Source organism: Daucus carota, chromosome 2 (genome assembly GCF_001625215.2).
Source record: "Daucus carota subsp. sativus chromosome 2, DH1 v3.0, whole genome shotgun sequence".
In the NCBI taxonomy this organism is placed as follows: Eukaryota; Viridiplantae; Streptophyta; class Magnoliopsida; order Apiales; family Apiaceae; genus Daucus; species Daucus carota.
The window spans coordinates 14,449,850-14,474,746 of NC_030382.2; the positions used below are offsets into that span (position 1 = coordinate 14,449,850).

Here is a 24,897-nt window from a genome sequence, read left to right on the forward strand (position 1 = left end):
TTTGCGTATTTCATTGATGGCAATTTAACAATATAAAACTATTTCTTTCTGGTTAATATAAGATGATTGCTCTTTGTAAAGTTACATTATTTTTTGTTCGTCTTCGACCGTTGATTGCGGTTAGCAAAAAGCATTTTTTAGGTTCCTCCGCATATTACTTTCTATTTTATTTTTGACTTTTTCTTCTTGCATTTGTGTTTTGTTTAACAAATCATCCACGAAGTGGGATTTCTTCAAATTAATATACTCATTAAAGTAAATAGATCTTCTAAAAATAAATTAAACCGTTATAACAGTAGGACGATGAATATTGTGCTACACATTCAAATGATCAATTCGATATATGTAGAAATGATCGATTCGAGATGCGCACAAACAGGTCCGAAAATCGGAGATATAAGAAGAAACGCAGAAGTGAAGGTGCATGATTAAACTAAAGAGAGGCGACTCAAATGCCAAAACAAAAACACATGACTCTGCGCTCTAACGCTCTGTCACTGTCCACACTACTCACTCCGTCCCTAAATATTTTTCCTGTTTGTACTTTTCACGTTTGCCAACACACACTTTTGATCGTTAATATCTTTCATTTCGTAGTAGCATTAAATATAAAAACTTCACCGTATTAAAGTACTCGTGAATACGAATCTAACAAGATCACTCATGACTATATTTAGTTTTATAGATTAGATGTAAATTAGTAATTTGTCTCATGTTATAAACAGTACCGACATTACAAATAGGAAAGGAAAAAAGATACGGAGGGAGTACCATTTATTAATCACAATCACCTTACCTCAATTCCTATTATTCTTCAATTTATTTCGAAATAATTCGAAATCACAAAATAAACAACAATAATTCAAAAAATGCATTTATTAGCCTGCCAACTTTTCTCAACAAATAGCAACTTTCCTATTCCCCTCCTCCATATATAGCGCCTTAACTTCCTCTTCTTTCTCCAACTTCTTAACAGAATTTACACAAAGCCACAAGCTTCACTCTGTTGGGTTGGTTTATTACAAGTTCTAGCTCATAACCCAAGCCAGCATTGCCTTGTGGATCATATATTAGCTAGTGTTTCTTGATCCTCAAGTAATGGGAATGGAGAAGGTTGTGAGAATGGGCTTGATGGGCTGTTTGTTGTTGCTTGTGAGCCTTGTTAATTTGGCCATGGGAGGACATAACTATGGAGATGCTCTCACCAAGAGCATTCTTTTCTTTGAGGCTCAAAGATCTGGTTACTTGCCTAGTAGTCAGAGAATCAAGTGGAGGGGGCATTCTGGTCTTAGTGATGGCAAGACTGTTGGTGTAAGTTCCTCTGTCTTTTTTATTTTTAAACTTGGTCCTCATTCCGTCTCAAAAAAAATGAACCTATGACCGAGTAATTTTTCATGCATTTCAATGTGTTCGGAAGTTGTACCTGACTAAATTGAATTCATTATTTTGGGACTGAGGGAGTGCTTTTTTTTTATTATTATTTATTATTAAAGTACCTTAGACTAGACCAAACATATTCGGTATATCTGACTCGAGAAACGTAGTTGAAGTTGAGGTGGTATGTGTTTTATTGCAGGTGAATTTGGTGGGAGGGTATTATGATGCAGGGGACAATGTGAAGTTTGGATTGCCCATGGCATTTACAGTGACAATGATGTCATGGAGTGTGTTGGAGTATGGTAACCAAATAGCTTCTAGTGGTGAGCTTCGTAATGCCATGGATGCTATTAAGTGGGGTACTGATTATCTCATCAAAGCTCATCCTGAACCTCATGTTTTCTATGGAGAGGTACTACTCTCCTAATGTTCCCCCTAATTATCTTGTCTTTGTTTTGTTGATTACTACTTCCGTCCCTATTTAGATGAGCCGTTTACTGTTTACGCGTACTTCAATGTACTAATTTTAGAATTAGTTATTGTTTATTTAAGGTTTTATATGAACGCGCGGTTTTTCTAATGTGTGCCCAAGGGCACACAATAAGCACAAACTCTGATGGAAATGGCTTCATTTGATTGGTGGACTTGGTGTAAATGCAGGGGGGCCATTAATATTTATTATCTATCCACCAATCAAAAGCTACTATTCTCATGGGAGTTAGTGACTATTGTGTGCCCATGGGCACACCATAGAAAATTCGTTATACGAATAATGACTTGTTATTTGTGATTGTTACTTTAAGCAGTCGAGTGTTGTTATGTTTGTCAAGCTTCGTGTTTGTAAACGTGTCAATTATAGTTGAAAAGAGTAAATTTCCGGAAAGCAATTCATTTCTGATCACATTCATGGATTCAAATTGATCAAATGGTGTGCTATAGTTTGTGGATTTTTGACATGAACTCGAGTTAAATTCTGATTGCCTCTGACATTATATTTGTTATTACAATCTTGTTTTCATTTGCTTGTAATGTTTTTTTTATAAAGTTGTGATCAAATTTGGCGAAAAATGTGAATAGGTGGGAGATGGCAACACTGATCACTACTGCTGGCAAAGACCCGAAGACATGACAACTTCTCGGCAAGCTTACAGAATTGACCCGAGTAATCCTGGTTCCGACCTTGCTGGAGAGACTGCAGCTGCTCTGGCTGCTGCCTCCATGGTCTTCCGCCGCTCCAACCCCTCCTACGCCAAGACACTCCTTTCTCATGCCTATCAGGTTGTTTCTTCAACCCCTGTTTCTTCTTAAAAAAATCAGGAAAAATTAAAAAATCAACCAAGACCACACGAATTTAGGAATATCACATACTCCCTCCGTCCCACCGGGATATATACGTTTCTTTTGGACACGGAGATTAAGAAAAGTGTATAAAGTAATGTAAAGTAATAAGAAAGAGAAAAGAAAGTAGGTACAGTGGTGGGATCCATTAATATTTAAGTGATAGATTTGGAAAAGTAGATGAAAGTGGTGAGTGAGTGAGGTTTTTATATTATAAAATTTTACTATTTTGGGAAAGTTTTGAAGTGTATAGAATTGAATGGGACATCCGAAAAGGAAAGTGTATAGAAATCAGAGGGACGGAGGGAGTATTTGATATCTGTTGTTCTGGGACCAAGTGGAATCGTGTGTGAGGGGCCTTGCAGATCTGGAGTAGATTAATAAAATCTCAACCATCAAGTCTGATGGGTCCAGAAACCATGGATATGGGGTTGTTGAGTTGTTGTTTGTCGCTGTTTAGTGTCGGTAGTCACATGGAGCTCCACATTCGGATCACCACTGAACTGTAATGTACCTAAGTTTAAACTCCAGAGTAAAATTTGGGATGTAAGCTAATGTTGCTCCTAGTAAAAAAGTAAAAATGACTTGTGAGTTGTGATGATTCTGAATCTATTTGATTGTCTGGTTTTCAGCTGTTCGACTTTGCAGACAAATACAGGGGTAAATATGATAGCAGTATTACAGTGGCTCAGAAGTACTACCGTTCTGTCAGCGGATATGCTGTAAGTTGTCGCGTTTAAAACGTGCTTGTCAGTCTGTTGAGACGATTTTTGACTTTGGTTAGTGATTGTTGTTATTAGGATGAACTATTGTGGGGAGCTGCGTGGTTGTACAAGGCAACAGACAATCAGTACTACTTGAACTACCTCGGAAACAATGGTGATGCACTCGGTGGGACTGGTTGGGCCATGACTGAATTCGGATGGGATGTTAAGTATGCTGGAGTTCAAACTCTTGTTGCTAAGGTACCAATCATCTCTCTTAACTGCTTCCTATATGGAGTAGCAGTCCTGTTAGTAATCTTGATAGCCTTTCAAAAGAAAAAAAAAAAAAAAAAGATTTTGCCATTGATATTTCTGCAATTAAGTTTAGGTACTGCAGCAAGAATGCAGTGAAATCCCAGAAAGCTTTCTTTCTGACTAAACTCATGAAAGAAAATTTTAAAACTGAATCAGAGGAAGTGCAGCTGAAGTTTTACCTTTTTATGCTCAGTTGAAGTTCCAATTAATGTTGCATAGATTTCTAAAGTTTGATGATAGACAGAGCTAGCCCAGATGTCCAATGTGATTAAGGATACTTTCAAATTATTATTGCTGTCTTATTTGCAGTTTTTGATGGGAGGAAAAGCTGGACATCAGGCATCAGTTTTTGGCAAGTACCAAGAGAAGGCAGAGTTTTTCATGTGTTCGTGTCTTGGAAAGGGCAGCCGCAATGTTCAGAAGACTCCAGGAGGCCTCATCTTCAAACAGAGATGGAACAACTTACAGTTTGTTACGAGTGCTTCCTTCCTCATGACTGTCTACTCCGATTATCTCACTTCTGCTAGGAAAACCCTCAGGTGTCCTTCTGGAAATGTCCAACCATCCCAACTGCTTTCATTCGCCAAATCTCAGGTAACCTCAAACGCAAGATTAATAACACAATTCTCGTCTCTGGCTACCTGCAATTTTAGTCGAGTACTTAAAATTTTTGTATATTTTTAGGTGGACTATATTCTGGGAGACAACCCAAGAGCCACGAGTTACATGGTTGGTTATGGAAACAATTACCCACAACAAGTTCATCATCGTGGTTCCTCAATTGTTTCAATCAAGGTTAACCCTTCATTTGTTACTTGCCGAGGAGGGTATGCCACATGGTTCAGTAGGAAGGCAAGCGATCCCAATCTTCTTGTTGGTGCCATTGTTGGAGGACCTGATGCCTATGACAATTTTGCTGATGAAAGAGACAACTATGAACAAACTGAGCCAGCTACATACAACAATGCTCCTCTTCTCGGACTCCTGGCTAGGCTACATGCAGGACATAGTGGATATAACCAGTTGCTTCCAGGTATAAAATGCTCGTTGCATCGTTTAAATTCTTACTTTGGCATGAACAATGACCCCTCTCTCCCGGAACTTTGAACTCAGTAAAATCATTTCTTTGTGCAGTAAATCTGCCAAAACCTTTTGCTGTCAGACCTAAGCCAACTCCGAGACCCAGAGTATCTCCAGCCCCAGGTAATTTTCATGCTTCTTCTCTGATAGTTTTCTTATAACTTGTTGATGCATAAAATAGCCATGCTGAAATGACATCATGTGCTTCGGCTATCTTGCAGTTTCCTCTTCCAAACAAATTGCTGTTGTGCAAAAGATGACAGCTTCATGGGTTTCCGGAGGGAAAACCTACTACAGATACTCCACAGTAGTTACTAACAAATCTGGCAAGACGCTTAGAAACCTCAGAATTTCTGTCTCAAAGCTATACGGTCCTCTATGGGGTCTTGCAAAGTACGGCAACTCCTATGTGCTTCCTGCATGGAACAAGTCGCTGGCTCCTGGTAAAAGCATCGAGTTTGTGTATATCCATTCTGCCTCTGCAGCATCCGTCTCGGTCACAAGCTACACATTGGCTTAAAAGCACAAGATTACAACAGACAACTATAAAAAAGTTCATACCATTTACCGCGGTTACATAAGAGCTGCAGACATTTATACATACAAGATGTTTTTTTCAAGCAACTTGGGTAAATTTAAGATGAACTTAGGCTAAGTATGATTCAAGATTGGACAGAGGAAGGAGTGAAGAGAGGATCAAACCATGAGTGCTCATCCTCTTTCTCATCCAGTGACATATATTTATGTATATTTGAGAGAGTTGAGTGACAGTTGAGAAGTGAATTGAACTTCTCAACAAGAGTGCCATGGTTTCTTTTTGTGTAAACTTTTTAATTCTGTTCCGCCCTCAGATTTATTTTTTTGGCTCTGCTGTTGTAACCTTTACAACGTTTGAGCATTTGCAATATGAATATATTCTGTTGACAAGTGTGTCAATTGTCAAGTGTTTTGTGTGTTTTTAACTAACACAACAATTTCCTTATACAATTGTACCATTAAAAGGATATATATATACACAAACCGAAAGAGTAAGTTACTATCAGAACAATTGTCAAGTGTTGCAATTATACTGCATAATTGTAGTATAGACAAGATTCGAAAGAGCAACTCATTATCAGAACGCAAAACACCTAAAAACACCTAAGTGAGCGTGTTGTGTAAGATAGTGACAATTTTCCTCTACATTTGTAGCATTTAGAAGAGTAATTTCGAAAGAGTAACTTGCTATCAGAAAACAAAAGAATTTCCCTCTACAATTAGTCAAATATAGCACTAAAAGAGTATAGACACAAATTTCAAAAGGATAACTTGCTATCATGACACTGAACACCTAAAATACTTGGCAAGTGATTTGATTGTTGAGTGGGTTGTGTGTTACTCTTAACCAACACAGCAATCTTAGAGCAACTCCAACAACTTCCATATTTGGAGTCTTAAACAAAAATATGAGGAATATGAGAAAATAATCCACTCCAACAGTATCCTAGTGATTCCCTAAATCACTAAGATCCACTAGCCATGCCTTATCTTTAGGTAACCTCTCTCCTCTCCTAACTCTTATTTTATAATAAATTTTGAATACAAATTCTCTCTCTTCACCTATTGCAATAATGGCAACTTTTAATAATAAAATAGTATATAAGGAATGAATATAAGGAATATTGTTGGAGGTGAGAATAGCTATTATTATCTTAAGTCACTAGGATCCAATATTTTATATTATATTTAAGGAATGGGCTAAGATGCTGCTGGAGATGCTCTTAGAGCATCTCCAACAGGTTCTTCATTTAGACTCCTAACTTGAGATTTGAGGAGGGAGAACCAAAATGTTGCTTCAAGAGACTCTCAAGTGGCTCTTAAATCTTAAAAGCCTCTTGTTTCTCTCTCCTCTCTCCTCAAAGTTAAGAGCCACCACATGGCTCCTAACTTATTTTTTCACAATAAAAAAATCCTTCCCTCCAATCAACCTCCATCTTTCCCTCTCTTTTGTTATAATGGAGCCCAATATATGAATAAAATATGAAATAGAGAAGAGATGTAGAGAATATTGTTGGAGTTTACACTCTTAACTTTGTCTTAAATTACTAAGAGCCACATTTTTTATATTATATTTAGGAGCCAACAAGAAGGCTTTTGGAGATGCTCTTGTACAATTGCAGGGTATGTACACAAAATTTGAAAGAATAATTTAATAACTTTATGATTATTTTTATTAACTTGGCATCCCAAGTCTCTCGATTCAGAATTTAAAAGAGTGTTAACTTAAATCATGAGCATTTCTGACCGTCGTAGAAACTAATTTTTTTGTTTTATAACTAAACACACTCCCACTCACGCAATTTTTTTCAAACTCTAACCAAGAGGGCACTAGAACTACTTTATCACCTCCAGATTAAAGACACTATCTGAATTTCTTACCATTTCAGTTTTTCATTCAACCAGATTGTAAGGCTAGACATTACTCAATAGGTGTAGAAGTACTAACTGATTATATAAATGTTGAAAACAAGAGCCATGCATCTCAAATGTTACGGGAAATTGTGAGACAGATAAATGCATGACATAAGAATATGCAAATGTTTATAGAAGTTGTAAAAGTTCCAACTGAAAACACTAAATTTGCTACTATCTGCAACAAACTATTTAAAATCATCACCAGCAAACTATTTTGCATGTTACTCTGTAGAATATAAATTCTAACTCGCCACATGTATACATCATGCAATCATGCAGGTAACTTAGCACCCGCAAATTTAGAAAATAATAAAGTACCTCATATTGTTTTTATGCATCTTTGCTGCAGTTCTTGAAACAAATTTTAGTGAATTAATTGATTATCAAGCAAAAGTACAACATTGAATTGTACAATTTCTGATTTAGTCTGATTACTGGACATAGAAGCGAAGGATCTGTACAGTCTGCAGGCAATAAAGGGATGTTAACACTGTGCCCCTGGGCAGAGAAATTACTTCTTCTTGTACATACTGTCAACGATATTCTGCAACGATAGAACCCATCTCATATTAGTCACAGTAAAAAGTTTATTAAAATCATTGAGGGACAAATTCCAGATTAATATTCCGTAACGGTGCCAAAAAATTAAATGCAGAAATATCAAAGCAAATTTGTACGCCATATACTTAGCATAGTATATGCATAACCATAATTTGAACAAATATATCTCTTTTTAATTTCATGGTTTGTGCCTGAGGATTATCTGTGGTAAGTATGTCAAAAGTAAGATTGGCTTTTAAGTTGTAACTTTGTATCATGCTATGCAATTACAAAGTGAGATGGCTTTGGTTTGTATCATTCTAGGAAGTAATATTGGAGGAAATTAAGAATCAATCCTTCAAAAGTTGAACAAGTAGTCTCAAGAAAGTGCCATTGTGGTCCAGTAGCAATAAACAGAAGCCGGTGCAAGTAAGATATTCTTGTGTACCGCACATGCAGTCAGACTAATGTCTAAACAACAATTGTACAAATTCACAAACAGACCATCATACTTCCACAATGTTTACTTGGACCACACCGACTGTATGATGAATGAAAAATCCTAAACATCGGAATTTCTTCATTTTTGCTTAAAATAGAAAATGAGCATATGTTCCAATTTTTTAGGCCGATAAAAATAGAGTTACCTGATAATATTTAAGCATCTGAGGCCTTTTCTTTTTAAATGTAGGAGTGATCAGGTCGCGATCCATGTCAAATGGGACAGGGTCTAGGTGAACAGCCCTAATGATTTCAAATCCTTTCAACTGCCAAGAGAATAAAGATTGGAAATGATGAATAATTATGTTCCTCTATAATTTTTCAAGCAGCCAAACAACAAAACAAACTACTGAATGGCAAACAGTAACTGGTGAATCACTCAAGAACTGATATAAGGCAAACCTTTTTCTCTTTTCCAATCTTCGATAGCTCTCCAAGTATATATTCTTTCACCTTCTCAGTTTGACAAAGGGAATGAAAATCCCCAGATAGACCATTTTCATTAGACCAACTCTCAATTGCTTGCATATTCGGGTTCACTACAGCAACAAGGTAAGACTCGAAGCTATTCCCATATACCCATATCTGAATCAACACAAGAGTTACACTCAATGTCAAGCACAATTTGATATGTAATGTGAGCAGATCTCTTTGCTTTTTATAGCCATACTACTCGTATACAAGAGGGGAAAGTACTTCAGTATACATGAAACAGAAACAAACATTACATATACCTCTACATATTCCTAAATATACAATCCGGATCAACATCTGATCAACTCATGTCACAATCCCCAAGGATGCAGCTGTAATCAACTAAAGTTCAAAGGGGTGATACAAGTACACTACAATCCTCATAGGGCAGTCCAAAGGCTTAAAGGTCAATCTTCGCATTCTTTTCTTTTACGCTAATATTCAAAAGACATGCAAAATTGACAATCCAGAAAAATAGATTTAGAGTTTCAATCCTTTTGCTAATGGCAGTCCAGAGGTCCTCAAGTCAACAGAAGGAACAAAGGGACACTCATTGATTTTCCAGAGGTCCTCAAATCAACAAAAGGAACAAAGGGATACTCATTAATTTTCTCTCCTTGAATAAAAATTAAGACTAGAAGACACGCCAATTATCATAGTATGTGTGCATCTCCATTCTACATCATATCTTCTTCTAGACAAGATTCCCTTTTCCTAAACTACCCTCACTATTCAATGACGACTTCTACAAAATAATTAAAATAGATAACATATAGTAGAAAATGCTCTTCATTAAACAAAAAATTAAAGCCTAGCAGACCTAATCACGTGCTCCTTGTAAAGAAATGAAGAGATTAATGGTGCTTCTTGTAAAGAAATGAAGAGAATACTAGTGTTATGATAAAGGACATACTGAGTCAATGGCAGCAACAAGACCATATATATTCTCTAAATTTTCTACTGCCACATATTCTCCTTGTGCAAGCTTGAATATGTTCTTCTTGCGGTCAACTATTTTCATAGCTCCATTTGGTTGCCACTCACCAATATCCCCTGTACCAGAACATTGTAAGCATCTGCATTCATGGGAATGTAAATGCATTGCTGTAGGGATCCCAATATTGAGTTCAGAGAGAAATATGCCACACCTGTATGGAACCATCCATCAACCAAGACCTCTTTTGTGAGGTCTTCTCGTTTGTAATATCCTGAAAACAAAGTCTCCCCTCTTATGCATATTTCTCCACGTGGAGTGCTTGAAAGAGCATCATAACCCATTTCTGGCACAGATTCTAGACGTGCGTCCACATTAGGTACTGGGGGGCCTACTGTACCCAGCATAGTCTGCTCATTTGGTATTGACACAAATGACCCTGCGCACGTTTCTGTGAGGCCTGCAGCACAGTTAGAGAGGAACAGGATTGTCAAACAGGATACACGTCCCTTCGTTTCCTTTTCCGTATAGTATAGGATACACACTCTTTAAAATATTGTTCATCATTGATACAACTACAATATACTTGGAAATTCCAAAAACAAGATCCATATATTCAATTTAATCCTTGCAAAAGCATATCACCAGGGCATAGGTAAAGACTCGGCCGCTCGGGTAATTACCCTCACTAGAGGAGGAAAATTATACAAACAAGAGCACCACACAGCGCCAATACATGTAAAAGGAGAAAGCAGAACATTTTATGAAAATGCTTTTTATATGATGGCAGCTCCGAGTTTGGTAATTATAAAATGACAGAGGTGATACACTTAAGTAGCAAAGCCTTTAATAGAACAGGCAAGCTAACAGTTAAACAAAATTTTAAAGTTAAAAAAAAAAAAATCTGATTACAAGAAGAAACTCTTTATTTTTCAAATTTACTTGAACAGCAAGCAGTAGACACCTAGAGATATACGAATCACTACACTGAGAAGAATTATCCCCAGCATTTTGCAAGGTTTGGAGTTCATACAAAACTACTACAATACATATAATGATATCCACACCTCTGCAACAAAGCAAACTTTAGCAATTATACAATTTCCTGCACAGGTTTTAACATGTCTTCTCACCTTTGAAGAAGATAGAAAGGGATTCATTTTAAAAAGCACAAAACTAAGAATTATATTATAAGATATACTTACAAATTAATAACAAGATATTTACAAGCAAAACACGATTCTAACTATTTAAATTTTAATACCACAATAATTTAACCGTGTGATGATTGACAGGTCCGTGTCAGAAATTTTTTTACTTATAACAATATTTCTTAAAGTTATTTCATTAATTAGTTAAGAATTAAGCTATTCTTAATTCCTTACCAGGCCATATATGTTTACTAACAAAACTTTTCAACATGGGAACTTAGCCCCATATATAATTTCTTACAAACAGAATACAGAGGCGAAAAAGTCCGTATTACAGAGCTGCTTGATAGGAAATGAAGAGGTACAAGTCAGACATATCAGTTGATGCCGACTCGTGATTTACCATGCTTTGTGACGGCAAAAGTGCTTTTAAATAAAGTATAAACACAATGAGGAAGACACGACAATGAAGAAAACTTAATGACCAGAAATATCACATACCATATCCTTGAAGAACATGGGAGCACGTCACCACTTTCAGGTAAGATTCTACATGATTTGCCAGAGGAGCTGCCCCAGATAAAATGAGCCTTACTTTACCTCCCAAGCCTTGCTTAACCTGACAGAGGAAGTTCTTGAGTCATTGCTCTATATATGATAATTAAAACAAGAGATTTTGAAGTATCTCTACCTTATCAAATACAAATTTATCAAAAAGTGGAGCTGCTTCTTCATGTTTATGCCCATTATTCATGCCGAGTAATTTGCTGCAGATTATAATAATTAAATAGAATTACAAAATGAATTAGAAAAAAGAGTGTGAATCAGTTCATCACGCAACATTATAAATCAATAACAGCAACTGAAAACTGGATTTAGTCATTCGTTAATCCAAAATAAATTTTGGAATTGAACTTACTATGAGTACGCAACATTAAACAAGATATTCTTTAAGAAACCGCCTGAAGATATCTTTTGTGTCAAACCTACAATTGTACATATTAGTTACCAACTATTATTATAATTCATAACTATCAGTACAAATATCAAATTCTCGAACCACCACATTTGCACCAAACCAAAAACATCAGGAAGATCTGGACATGATAACCAGAATATAGACAACTGTAGCAGAATTTGGAACTACAAATTTACTTCCCTTCTAATGCACAATAGTTGGTTGTGGATCAGAATCAAATGGAGAGAATTCATGCCCAGTGAGTAATGAACAAGAGACACTACAGCAAATTTGCTTTTATAAAGAGGTACACAAACATGCATCCACATGATAAAGAAAACCCTGAAATTCAAAAGCATTACTGCAATATATGTATTTCCTCACCAGAATATATTCTATCTAAAACTCGAGGAACAGCACACAGGACAGTTGGCTTTAGCACTCCAATGTCTTCGACCAACAGCTTGACATCCTAAAGATTGTAAAAAATGGCCAATTTTAATAGAATGTTAAAACTCATACATGTAGAATATATAACAGGTAGCCATCTTACCCCACGCCAAAATCCTATTTGTGCCCCGTGACTGATAAAGCACTCTTCTATTATCCGGTCGAATATATGAGCCAGTGGAAGATACGAAAGATATACATCATTTACTGTTAACTGCTCAATTTTCAAAGAAGGGGAAATGAAGAATGATGAGACTTGATTTTAAATGAAGAGCTATAAGAATTCACAAAGAATAAGAGAAGGAAGAAAAGGTTGGAGTTGGACTGAATGTTAAAATGTGAGCATCACAACAAAAAAGATGGTGCAGGTGTAGAACTAGTGGATACTTACGGGTTCATTCACACCCTGTAGGAAGCGATTCACCGCAGCTACAATGGTAACAATGCTGTTGTTGGAAATTAAGACACCCTTAGGATCACCTGTAGTTCCACTTGTGTACATTATCGTACATATGTCACTCTTCTTTTTCACAGGTAGCTCATAGTGTTTACCATCTCCCTGCACATAAAGGCAAAGGCTAGTGCATAAAAACCATATGCATGTAAAAGGTCTGGTACTTAGATACCTCATATTACAGGTTAATATTAGAACCATTAATAACACCTCAACAGAAGTAGCAATTATATATATATATATATATATATATATATATATATATATATATATATATATATATATATATGTGTATGTATGTATGTATGTACAAGTACTGTTATTGTGTTGTTAAGACAATTTTACATATACCCAGTGTATTTGCTTACTGCCACAGTGCCACGTACAAAAAGAATTTTTTAAGATCAAAAAAGAAAGAAATCAGCTCCTTGATTGACAACTTCTAAAACTTGCCATTAAACTAATTTCTTATGTATAGCAAGACAGGTGCATTAGATATTAAAAGAATTTTACTCGTGGAGATGCTCGTGGCCTTCGTGATGAAGTGTACTTATTAACATGACTTTGATAAAGCGAGTGAGAATCCTTTCAACTTAAACTTGACAAATTTGAACAATACCAGTTTGTGATTAAAGCGTAACTTACCAAAACTAAGAATTCATCCCAAGAATATATTGCTACACCCAGCTTCGCAGCTTCTTCCCTTTGTTCTGAAGTAACTTTTCCGAAGCTTACAATTGCTGCAATGGAAAAGCCAGATGATCAAATTATGATTACACATGCAACAAGGGGGGTATCTTGAGTTATCTGTGACTTACTTTTTACGTACTCTGCTGTCTTCGGAAATGTTTTAAACACCTGCAAAGACAAGTCAGTGAGGAGTCCATGTAAATCCAAATATGTGTAGGATTCTTTAGTGTATCATTGCTAGCAATAGCATCATATTATCATACAGAAGTATTGTAACATCAACATTTAGGAAATAAAATTGCCATGTGTGATACTGTACAGTGTGTACAACATAAAAAACAGTAAGAAATCGGTATCTTAAAAGATCACTACAAGGTTTATTATAGTTTAACAAAAGTTAAGAAAGGAAATGTTTACCTCAGTAATCTTTTTTTCTTCAGAAAAAACAATAGAAACCTCAGCATGGCAAATGACAAATTCCACAGCACTGGCACCTAGATCATGATAACACATCATCAAACTACAAGAAATTAAGCTTAACACAAACCATCGTAGTAAGAACCTGATTCTTCTGCTGGAGATAACTTTATAAAGAAAACTCCGTTTTATATTGGGGGGTGTTTACTTAGAGCCCCCTCTCACAATTGTTTGGTAGACCCTAAAAGCAACTTCTCAAACTTCTTAAACATTAGTGTTTATTAAGGAAAACACTTGTAAGAGCAAGTCCGATAGTTGTGCTAAAATAGATATAGCTATTGCTCTAACTTATCATCAAAAAGTGATAATTGATGCTAAACTAACATGTCTTTAATGGTGCTATATCTTGTTCCAAATTTAACTTATTCTTCAAGTACCCCACTCTTTTAACTACAAATTTAATTTTTCAAGACAACTTTACAGCAAGGACCCCACTATTTTCACTTTTTAGTGTGTTGGCAATTATAACTCCATCTATCTTTTGTTCTATATTTAGAACAAACTATAGCATTGTTCTATTTTAGCACAAGACATAAAACACCATTGGAGTGGTGATTTTTAGTTTTTTTTTATAATATAGCTATAGAACAAAGATATAGCATGTCATTGGACTTGCTCTAATATGTTCTCTGAAAGCATTTTCCACAACTTCAAAGAAAAGCAGATATTGAACAAATTTAAATAGAAATATTTTCGACCCTTATTTTTATTTTAACACTTCTTTTTGGACCTTTAACTTGGAATTTCTATCATTTTTTTACCAAAACACTTGTCAGTTTTACTTACCCTGCTTTTTCCATTTTCTCAGGCTTACCCATCTTAGCACTCAACAACATTTCTGATTGCAAAACTATGCAGTAGGTTCAGAATTGAAGAGAGTTAACTTGATGGAACATTAATAGATAATTACATAATGAGTGGGTTTGTTTTTTTGCTTGCTCTTGAAAAACATAACAACTGATAATTGTGAAAGGGTACATACCTAAGGTGTCATACAAAGGAACACAGTATAAACCCTGAGCATTACAAGCCTGCATTTGTTTATCTGTCAGAAAGATTACAGAGCATATACTTCCTAGGAATAAATCACTCATTTTAACATATGAAAAGGAGAGGGAAACAATATTATTATTAATAATAAACACTTATAAGTAACAGCCATTACTATCGATCGGTAGTAACAAACTGCTGATTAAAACATACAAGGTAATTAGGCATTGGATGGGCAGGAAGCAATAGGATAGCTGAATGCAATGGGCCAATGGCTGTTATAATTTTGGAGGGAACTCTAAGTTAGCTTGCATAAGCTAAACCCATGAATCCTAATCTCTAAGTTAAGCCCTAGGTTTTTAAACTTCAAAATGATGCTTTTGAAACTTATATTTTATAAAAATTTTGCACCCTTATCTTTTTTTAGCTGTTTTCTAGTTGTGCTAAGGTGTTTTGTCCTAAACAAGGAGGTGCAATGAAAAATCTTCAGTAAAAGGCAAAGATCATTAACCATACTTATTGGTTACTTGCATGGTATGTATAAGAATCTACGGGGCACTCTCATAGACAGTTGTTTAGCAAAAATTTATTACCAACCACCCTTGAAATTTAAGAACTAATATTATGATATACTATCAATTGAGAAGGGAATGGATGGTATACTAAAGTTTAGTGTTAACAAGATCGGCTTCTTTAAGTATGCCATCTTGTATCAATGATCACAAATGGAAGCTGCCACAAAAAATTGGCTTTAAGGATAAAAATTTAGATATTGGTAAGGATATATATGTAAATTACTCATAATAGAAAGGTTTTTTTAAAGACGAACTGGTTACAATTTCTATGATAAAATCAATCTACAAGAACATATACCTCCATGCTAATAATCCACCCCTCGGAATTGGCACCATATATACCGCATCTTCCTCCCTACAATCAGCATCATACATTTAATAAAATAAATGCAGAAATGACACCACTAGGACACTGGCAGCACGTATAGAAAAAACGAAAAAGAAACAGTTCTTTGAAGGTGAAGCAAGCTCATTTATTGAGCAATAAAATCTGGAGTACGAAAATAACATATTCATTGATCTGAGATCACTTACCTTTTCAACACCACAACTGCGAATGGCATTCCCAACTTTCATCACCATGTCATACACTTGTTTGTACGTAAGCCACACATAATCTCCATGCTTCACGAAAAACCAAATATAACTCAGATTGATGAAACTTTATACAAAAAATGAAAAAAATTAAGAAGGCCAACTTCTTTAGGAGCACATAGCTTAAAAAACAAATATACCTTCCCGTCCACAATCTCACGGTGACCAAGCATTGGATTATCAGGATACTTTTCCACCGACATGCTGTTACATCAACATGTATTAAATCCATAAGTTATAGATATTATATCAGACTCCACTCAATAAAGTGAAACATAAACCTCTACACAATAATATGCAACAGCAAAAAAATAACTAAACAACTGCATCCTCTGCAATGATGTAGAGATATGATACATATATAGAAGATATCTGAAATGCTACAAAAAAATTATCATAGAAGAAAAACCAGCTCTCTGAAGATCATAATCAGCTAATATCAAGTGCAAGAAATTTCAATCAAGTTCAACTAGAATTCAACTATATATCAGCTCCACTTTATAAAAGCAAAGCATAATCCTATACATAGTATAGTCCAACTAAACAAAAAGTAAACGAAATTGTATTTACTCCGTGATAAGCAGTAATGTATTTAGACAGCATACATCTCCAATGCTGCTATACCAAAAACTCATCATTCAATAAACAGACAAGCACACCGGAGATTATGATCAGATAATATTAAGATAACAACTAAAGCTGAACTGTATGTCAACTGCACTTGCAAAGCAAAACATAACCCTCTACATAATAAAATGTAAATTAGAGTATTAAATGCAACTGTATCCTCTTCAGTGATATAACAACAATATATATTCTAAAAGAACAGATATCTCAAATGCTACAAAGAAATATTTTGTTACCAGTACACAATTTTGCAAAGATCATAATCAGTATAATAAGTAATTTAAACTCCAAATCAAGTTCAGCAACCAGAAATAGATAATTATACTGAACTTATCCTCTTAGGTTATATAACAATGATACATACATGCATACATGTGTGTGTGTAGAGAGAGCATATCTCAAAAGCTATAAAAAAAAATTATTGTACGGAAACATAATCCTCCAAAGAAAGTCAAATCAATCATTATGACGTAATGTAAACTTTAAATCAAGCCCTACATATTGAAATATAAGTGTACTGAATTGATTCCTCTTCCATAATAACAGATATCATGAATGATGCAACAAAAACTTATCCTACTAAGACGCAATTCCCCGCAGATCAAAAGCACTTAAACCGAAATAAAATAAACTCCGAATCAAGTACAACAGCTAGATATAGAAACCAAACTAAATTGCATATGCACACAACACATGTCTCTAATGCTGCTTGAAAATCAGCTTGAATAAACTTCAAATCAAGCTCCGACTAGAAAAGAAAATTAAACTCGATTATACACACAACATATATCTCTCAAATGCTGCAACAAATACATATATGAAACTGAAACAACTTTTAGGAGATCACAATCACTTGAGACAAAGTACAATAGACATCATATCGAGTTCCCGAACTTAAAAATAAGAGAGATCTAGCGAGCGAGCAAGGGAGAGAGAGAGAGAGAGAGAGATGGTGAGAGAGAGAGGTAGAGAGAGAGGGAGAGAGAGAGAGAGAGGGAGAGGGAGAGGGAGAGGGAGAGGGAGAGAGAGAGAGAGAGAGAGAGAGAGAGGGAGAGGGAGAGGGAGAGGGGGAGAGAGAGAGTACCGAAAAATGTCCCAGCAGCTCTCCATTCCAGGAATATGAGGCTCGACGCCGAAGGTGCTCCGGTAAACCGGTCCCATCGCCGGCTTGCCGTCTTCCGATGGCTTGGCCGGCTCAACTTGAACAATATATCTCTTGATATTCGCCATCGGATCGGTGGTTGTGTGTGAGAGCAAGTGAGATTATATATATGTTGGTGTGAGGTAATTGAAGGGTGATGGTGAGTATATTTAACCAGAGCGGAGACGATATAGGGAGGACATATTCGGATTTGTTTATTACTTTTCTGATTTTGCGGACACCATTCTCTTTTGTCTAAAATGTTTCTGCAATTTTATTTTCTTTTTATATTCTTTCTTAATAAGTGGCCGTTTAGGTGAGCTTAAAATATGTGCTTCTTGCTTAAACTAAATAAGTGGAGTAGAAGTTAGAAGCAAAACAAGACTTATAAGTGATTAAAGTGTTTGGAAAATAGGCACTTGCTCAAATGAGAACTTTTTTAAAATGAGAACCGTGAGAACTTTTTTAATTGATCAAAATCTCATTCATTTAAAGAGCCCAGCCAGGGGCACCTTCACAAAAAATGTATATCATTAAGGTCTCCACCTAGCTAGCTAAAAAAATAAAAAAAATCACTGATGACGTGGTAGTGGACTTTTTTTTTTGAATTTTTTTTTGACTAGCTAGGGAGAGACTAGTTTTATATACATTTTTTATATTGGGTACCCACTAGTTTGATGTTTAGATTAGTCAAAATATAATAAATTAAGGAAGTTCTCACGATTCTCATTTCAAGAAGTTCTCGTAACCCTCTTGGAAAATATGTAAACAAAAGCTACCATTCCTAACTTTTTATAAATACTTTTTGACTTATTACACAAACAGTACAAATAAATACTCATAACTTATAATTCAGGACTTATAAATCTTAAACAAACACCTAGTAAGTTTTTCTACAAGATAAGTTTTTCTATTCTGGTTGAATTGTATTTACTTTAAAGTTTTGACTTATGAACGAGTCAAGCATTATGCTGTATTCTACTAACTTACAAGCAAGTGTGATGTTGAAATTTTAATTTGTATACATGATTAAAATGACCAAATTTGTCCAACCAGAAAGATAAGAGCAAATTCCTTCTAAAAAGGGAGAAATTTGTGAAAAATGTTTATGGGATAAATTCATATATATGTAAATAAGAATAAAAAATAATGCATAATTTAGTTATTCGTATAAACTATGTTGATAATATTAGCTTTATGAGTCCAACATAATTAAAATTTTATTAATCAAATTTGAGATTTTGTCACTAAAATAGATGTGACTGTGACTCAATATTTCAGTTATTTTGTTTTATGATGTGCTGATGATTTTTATTCAAATATATGTGTGGTTGAGAAACGGAAATTCCATCCGAGATCTTTTACAAATTTAATTAAAAAAAAATTATTCCTGATTTTTAATCCGATTAAAAGATTTAAAAATATATGAATTGGATATGTATTTATAATGATCTAATCTATTTATAACATGATCCAAGGTGTGTTATATATTGAAAATATTTTTATCTGATATTTTTCATTATATGAGCTCCTTTCGAAGGTACGTAAATTTATTTTTTTTGGCTTGAATTATGTTTTTGTACTTTTTAAATCACAGCATTGTCCATAAGAATATGCCTTTGTAATTTTGGAGCAAGTTGTTTTTATTAGAATGAAAAAAAAATGAATTAAATATCCGATCTGAAACCCGTGATCCTAACGAATCTGAATATCGATCCGTCTATAAAAAGACGACACTGATCCGAATCCGATAAAGAATGGATATAGGTAAAATAATAAGATGGATATAGATCGGATCGTTGCCGAATTTTATGCAGGCCGATATATTTTCGTATTTATTAGACATCCGTTCTGTTTAATTTATTTTATTATAAAAAAACCGATTAACTACAAAATTATAAAAAGGCTATTTATAGTTGACAATTATGCAATGTCTTCAATTTCAAATATAATAATGAAACTCAAATCATTAAAATAATGTTGAGACTTTCAGCAAAAGTCAATGCACCGACGCGCAAACGCACGCTGCGCGCGTGCTTTATCAAGAAGAAACTCTTTGTCGTGGGAGGTGGTCTCCGGGGCCCAGGACCTCAGGATGGGTTGCTTCCGCGCAAAATGGTCACCACCTCCCACGATGGATAGTTTCTTCTTGATAAAACATGAATGCGTGTACGTGCGTTTCTCACTCTTGCTACCATCTTCCCGAAGTTATGGATCCATTTTACCATCTTCTTTTGCCTGTATTGTTCTGTCGACCACAGCATATTCACCTTGGAGACCTAATACAGTTATTGAATACGATCGGACGTGGAAGGCATTCGATCACCACCAATGATCTCTAACCATCTATCACCATTAATTTTAGCTATAATCGATGAGTATCGATCAACATCTCACATAAAATCATTATTTTCACATACTTTTTATAACTGCGAGGTTCAAAGTGCAAGCACTAATTTATATTACAAAAATCACTGACATGTGTTGTAATAATCACTTATTTATATTATAAAAATCACTACATAATGAAACATACATATATACGTCATTATATCATCATCTCCAATCTCACCCTCAACGACACCATCTTTGATGAAGTAGTTGTTGGAATTTACAATCAAAACACACAGGGATTGCCGGGAATCATAAAAATGGACGGAAAAGAAAGAAAGTTATCGGAAAGGAAGAAGAGGCGATGACAACCGATGATGGGAAACAACAGAAAGACGGCGGAAGAAGGTGGCTGGTGAAAGTCAAGCGTGGTGAATGGAGAAAACTATCATCATCATCATCATCATCTCCAATCTCACCCTCAACGACACCGTCTATAATGAAGTAATTACTGGAATTTACAATCAAAACACACAGGGATTACCGGGAATCATAAAAATGAACAGAAAAGAAAGAAAGTTATCGGAAAGGAAGAAGAGGCGATGACAACCGATGGTGGGAAACAACAGAAAGGCGACGGAAGAAGGTAGCAGGTGAAAGTCAAGCGTGGTGAATGGAGAAAACAACGTGAGGTGGAGGATTGGAGGTAGATGGCGGTGAAAATAATCGGTGGTCGAGGATGATAGCAGGAGTTGGATTGAAAGTGGGATGGGTGGATATATATAAGACCTGGGGTTTCTAGTTTTTATTTAGTTAGTTTTTGGTCTATTTGATCATTTGCCTATGTGTGTATGCGCGCGCGAAGAGAGAATGGGTGAAAAAAAATGGCGGGAGAAGTACAAGACTGTCACATATATGACTTCGAAAAAAGTCGTCGAATAAAATTGGAAAAAGAGAATAAGAAGAAAAGTACAGAAAGAAGAAAGGGACTGGGGCGAGAATGCTTGTTGGCGTCAAAGAGGCAGTGATGATGATGGGACTGCTTAGTGACAGCGAGGTGGCAGTCATGATTGATAGTTGGTGACGATGATGGGGCCTGAACACTTGATCGGATCTATCAAAAATAGATTCAAGTAGATGATCTAAATATTTAATGATTATATTCAAATAATTAGTAATTGATTTTAATTTTTGACTTGTATCTGATCATCTTCTTATATAAGATCTGATTGTGGGCAAATCAAATGACGTTAAATTTATATATTATCGTTTTTCTCCGGTTTGGATCAAAATTCAAATCAAAATTTGGATCGGATTTTTCGGTTAAATCCATATAGATGACTTCATATTTGGGAGCTAAAAGGATCTACGTCGCATTAGTGTTTGTTCGATTGCATGTAGAAATTAACTTTCGATTAACCTCTTTTTGATGAATAAAGTTGTTATTTGCTTATTTTTCTCAACCAAACTACATTATTTATAACTACTTTCTGGAATTTAACTAAAAATTCTTACAATAACTTTCAATCTATTATTATTATTGTTGTTATTATTATTATTATTATTATTATTATTATTATTATTATTATTATTATTATTATTATTATTATTATTATTATTATTTCATTTTCGCTTGTATCCAGACTTTGAAAAATGGAAATGTTTGAATTAAATGATTTTATGCCTGTTTGTCTGGATTTAAAGCCCAGACTTTAAGTAATTTCTGACTTTAAGCTGAAAACTGTCTATTTGTGTAGAAGTCGGCTTAAAATAAGAAATAAGCCAGAAACTGACTTAAAGTCATAAATTAGTCTGAGGTACTTTTTTCAGCGACTTAATTTTCTTGAATTATTTTTTGACAAAAATTACTCCAAAGTTATAAGCTACCTCTAAATCATTTTAATTTTTATTCTTTTAATAAATTGTACGTCGGTAATAAATTAAAATTATCAAAACAGACATTTTAAAATCTCAACCTGTTACATAAATTACGTTAAATCATAGCAAGTCATTATTTTAGCCAAACGGACTCTTTGTGCCATTCATCTAACCGTGCACGGATTAAATGATTTTTCGAACATTTGTGGTCGTGTAATAGCTGGAGGGGGTATGGTACAAACTTCAAAAATGAGGCAGCGTAATGAATCTCATTTAATAAGAGCATCTCCAACAAGCTCTTTAAACAAGCTCTTAAATCAAAAAGTAGAGAGCATCAACAAAATTGTAGCTCCAATAGAGTCTTAGAGGCTCTTTAAAACCCTAAGAGCTTCTTCTCTCTCATCTTTTTTAAGAGTCTACCACCAACTCTTAAGTTATATTTTATTGTAAAGTAATACAAGGACCCACTTTCTCTCTCCACTCTTGTATTGTACTCCTATTTAATAAAAGTAATTTAATAGTAAAATATTGTTTAGAGAGTGAATATAAAGAGTGTTGTTGGAGATGAATGTACATTAAATTGTTAAGAGTCAATTTTTTATATTATATATGAAGAGTGGCTTAAGTGACTATTGGAGATGCTCTAACATGTCGAAGTGAGCACATTAAAGTTCAACTACGCACTTGCACGATCATAATGTTAACTGCAAACTTTCTGTAACTAACTGACAAATCATGATTTACAAATGAAGTTTTGGGTCTTTTGTTATTGATAATGGCGAGCTGATTGTGAGTGATAACCACTCAGTGACACGGATTAGTAGTCTAAGGGCCCGTTTGATTAGGGGTATTTAGCAAAGGGAAAAGTAATCAACTTAATTGATTCCCTTTGTACGTGTTTGTTTTGTAAAAATAATCCTTCCCTTTCCCCTTTTTTAGTAGTGGGTTTATCCAATGATGCTCATAGCTCATTCCTCACCCCCAACTAGGTATTTGGATTCCATTTCCCCACTTTTTTTTTCTATTTTTAGTTATAATTCATATTTTAAACAATTAAAATAAAAGATTATCATATAAAGTATTTTTAAGAATTAAAAATAATTTTAATTTAGTATTTTAAATTAAATATAATTGTGACATAATTTACGTGTTAATTTATTTTAAAAAATTAATAGCATGAATAAATAAATTATATTAATTTATTAGAATGTAAATAAATTATCTTGTTATAAATATGAATACATTTTACTCTTTTGAAATTATATAATATTAAAAAAATCGAATATAAAATTAATCACACAAATTTTCATTCCGCTTCTGCAACAAAACCAAACAGGTAAAACAATTCAGGATCAGGATCATTCATTTTCTTTCTTCACGTTTCTCTTTCTGGATTTCATTCCGTTTCTCCGAATCGAACCAAACGGCCCCTAACACTACACATTATACACGTCTTGATTCATGCACATGTGTATCGTATATATACGCATTCCGGGACCGATCCTGCTGAAATTTGAATTAATCGAGACTAAATAAATTATTACTTATTCCTAGGAGCAAATTAAATTTATAATATTTTTCTATTAATAATTTGACCAAAACTTGAAAAGAAAAGTTTAGAAGAAAATTAAAATTTATCAGGTTTAAAACTTTTACAACGCTAAAAACACTTAGTGAAAAAAATATTAACTATATCTCGTCGACCCTTCAGAGACATGTTGCACAATTCTATTTCATCTCTTATTATATTAAAATATGATACATTTTATTTACATTAACTTAAAATAATAACAACAATATCATTTTTAATATATTGTCGATTCTATTAGAGCATAATGTATTGCTATATCTGGCCAGTCCTCTGGAGACATATAGCAGAATTTCACCATCTCTTATTATATTAAAATAATATAATTTATATACAATAATTGAATTAAAACATACCATTTTTAATATATATTCAATTAAAGAAAGGCAATACAGCCTTGCTGTCATGAAAACTGCTTCTACCCAAAACAAATTTACTGGGGATTTGTAGATACGCGATGCTTTTAACGCTCCCTCCGTTTCAAATTACATGTCCATTTTTAAAAAATCACATAATTTAAGAAATGTGGATTTTGAGAGAAAAGAGGTTTAATAAGTCATTAATTGAACCTAATATGTGATATAGGGTTGATCTTGGAAATATAAATTTGAAATATGTGGAGTAGAGTTGATTTTGAAAATATAAATTTACATTGAATGTTAAAATGAACAACTATTTTGAACAATTTTTTTTTTAAAGTGGACATGTATTTTGAAACGGAGGGAGTATCAAACCAAACATATTCCTCGTAAAATGGAAACAATATGTGTATGTGTGAGAGGCGTTATGTTGATTTCTACAATGTCTGACACGTTGTGTAATGACAATATGACATGTCAGGCTCATCATTCAGGTCCTGCAAATATTGTAAACACACCACGCTCGCCACTGACCACACCTTAAATTCACACTTTCAGCTCAGGATTCAAACTTGATTTGTGAATAAAGGAATGGGTCCACATCAATCGAATGGCAATAGCAAATAAAAAGCGTTGGACGAGAGAAACTAGCATTCACGTCAAAATAACTGTTGATAATACCGTAGTTCCTAGCATTCACGTCAAAATAATAACCGTTGATAACATGTTGAATGTAACCGTTGTTCCTATCATTCACGTCAAAATAACCGTTGGTAATACGTTGCAACATTCGTATGTCAAGGAGCCGGAGTTCCCATCAAATGACTCACCATTTAAATTCAATCGCTGTCCGCTGCATTGATTAATCGGAAAAAAATAGACGTGTAGAATAGCTATGATGATAATCTACAAACCCG

General features: G+C 34.5%; 2 protein-coding genes across 2 annotated transcripts; one reads left to right on the plus strand and one right to left on the minus strand.

Annotated features, from left to right (window-relative positions):
* Positions 1-965: 965 nt before the first annotated feature.
* LOC108208915 (endoglucanase 6) lies at positions 966-5,757 on the plus strand. Its single transcript, XM_017379531.2, has 9 exons — positions 966-1,311; positions 1,577-1,789; positions 2,455-2,655; positions 3,348-3,437; positions 3,516-3,680; positions 4,044-4,328; positions 4,419-4,767; positions 4,869-4,937; positions 5,036-5,757. Exons 1-9 carry the CDS (start codon positions 1,099-1,101, stop codon positions 5,332-5,334), a joined length of 1,884 nt encoding a protein of 627 aa, XP_017235020.1. The 5' UTR covers positions 966-1,098; the 3' UTR covers positions 5,335-5,757.
* Positions 5,758-7,466: 1,709 nt separating this feature from the next.
* On the minus strand, positions 7,467-18,079 carry LOC108208914 (long chain acyl-CoA synthetase 4). The gene is made up of 19 exons (XM_017379530.2): positions 17,768-18,079; positions 16,197-16,260; positions 15,997-16,086; positions 15,761-15,817; positions 14,880-14,928; positions 13,838-13,914; positions 13,549-13,588; positions 13,376-13,470; positions 12,668-12,835; positions 12,380-12,490; positions 12,211-12,298; positions 11,788-11,854; positions 11,560-11,635; positions 11,370-11,487; positions 9,932-10,177; positions 9,697-9,836; positions 8,712-8,894; positions 8,456-8,575; positions 7,467-7,812 (listed from the first exon to the last, which is right to left on the minus strand). The coding sequence occupies exons 1-19, from the start codon at positions 17,911-17,913 to the stop codon at positions 7,780-7,782; spliced, it is 1,968 nt and encodes a 655-aa protein (XP_017235019.1). The 5' UTR covers positions 17,914-18,079; the 3' UTR covers positions 7,467-7,779.
* Positions 18,080-24,897: the final 6,818 nt, after the last annotated feature.

Coding starts and splice junctions, on each gene's coding strand:
- LOC108208915 (XM_017379531.2), top strand. CDS start 1,099: ATGGGAATGGAGAAGGTTGTGAGAATGGGCTTGATGGGCTGTTTGTTG. Junction 4,329..4,418: donor TTTCATTCGCCAAATCTCAG/GTAACCTCAAAC, acceptor GTATATTTTTAG/GTGGACTATATTCTGGGAGA. Junction 4,768..4,868: donor ATATAACCAGTTGCTTCCAG/GTATAAAATGCT, acceptor TTCTTTGTGCAG/TAAATCTGCCAAAACCTTTT.
- LOC108208914 (XM_017379530.2), bottom strand. CDS start 17,913: ATGGCGAATATCAAGAGATATATTGTTCAAGTTGAGCCGGCCAAGCCA. Junction 13,589..13,837: donor AAGAAAAAAAGATTACTGAG/GTAAACATTTCC, acceptor TTGTCTTTGCAG/GTGTTTAAAACATTTCCGAA. Junction 11,855..12,210: donor TTTAGATAGAATATATTCTG/GTGAGGAAATAC, acceptor GTACAATTGTAG/GTTTGACACAAAAGATATCT.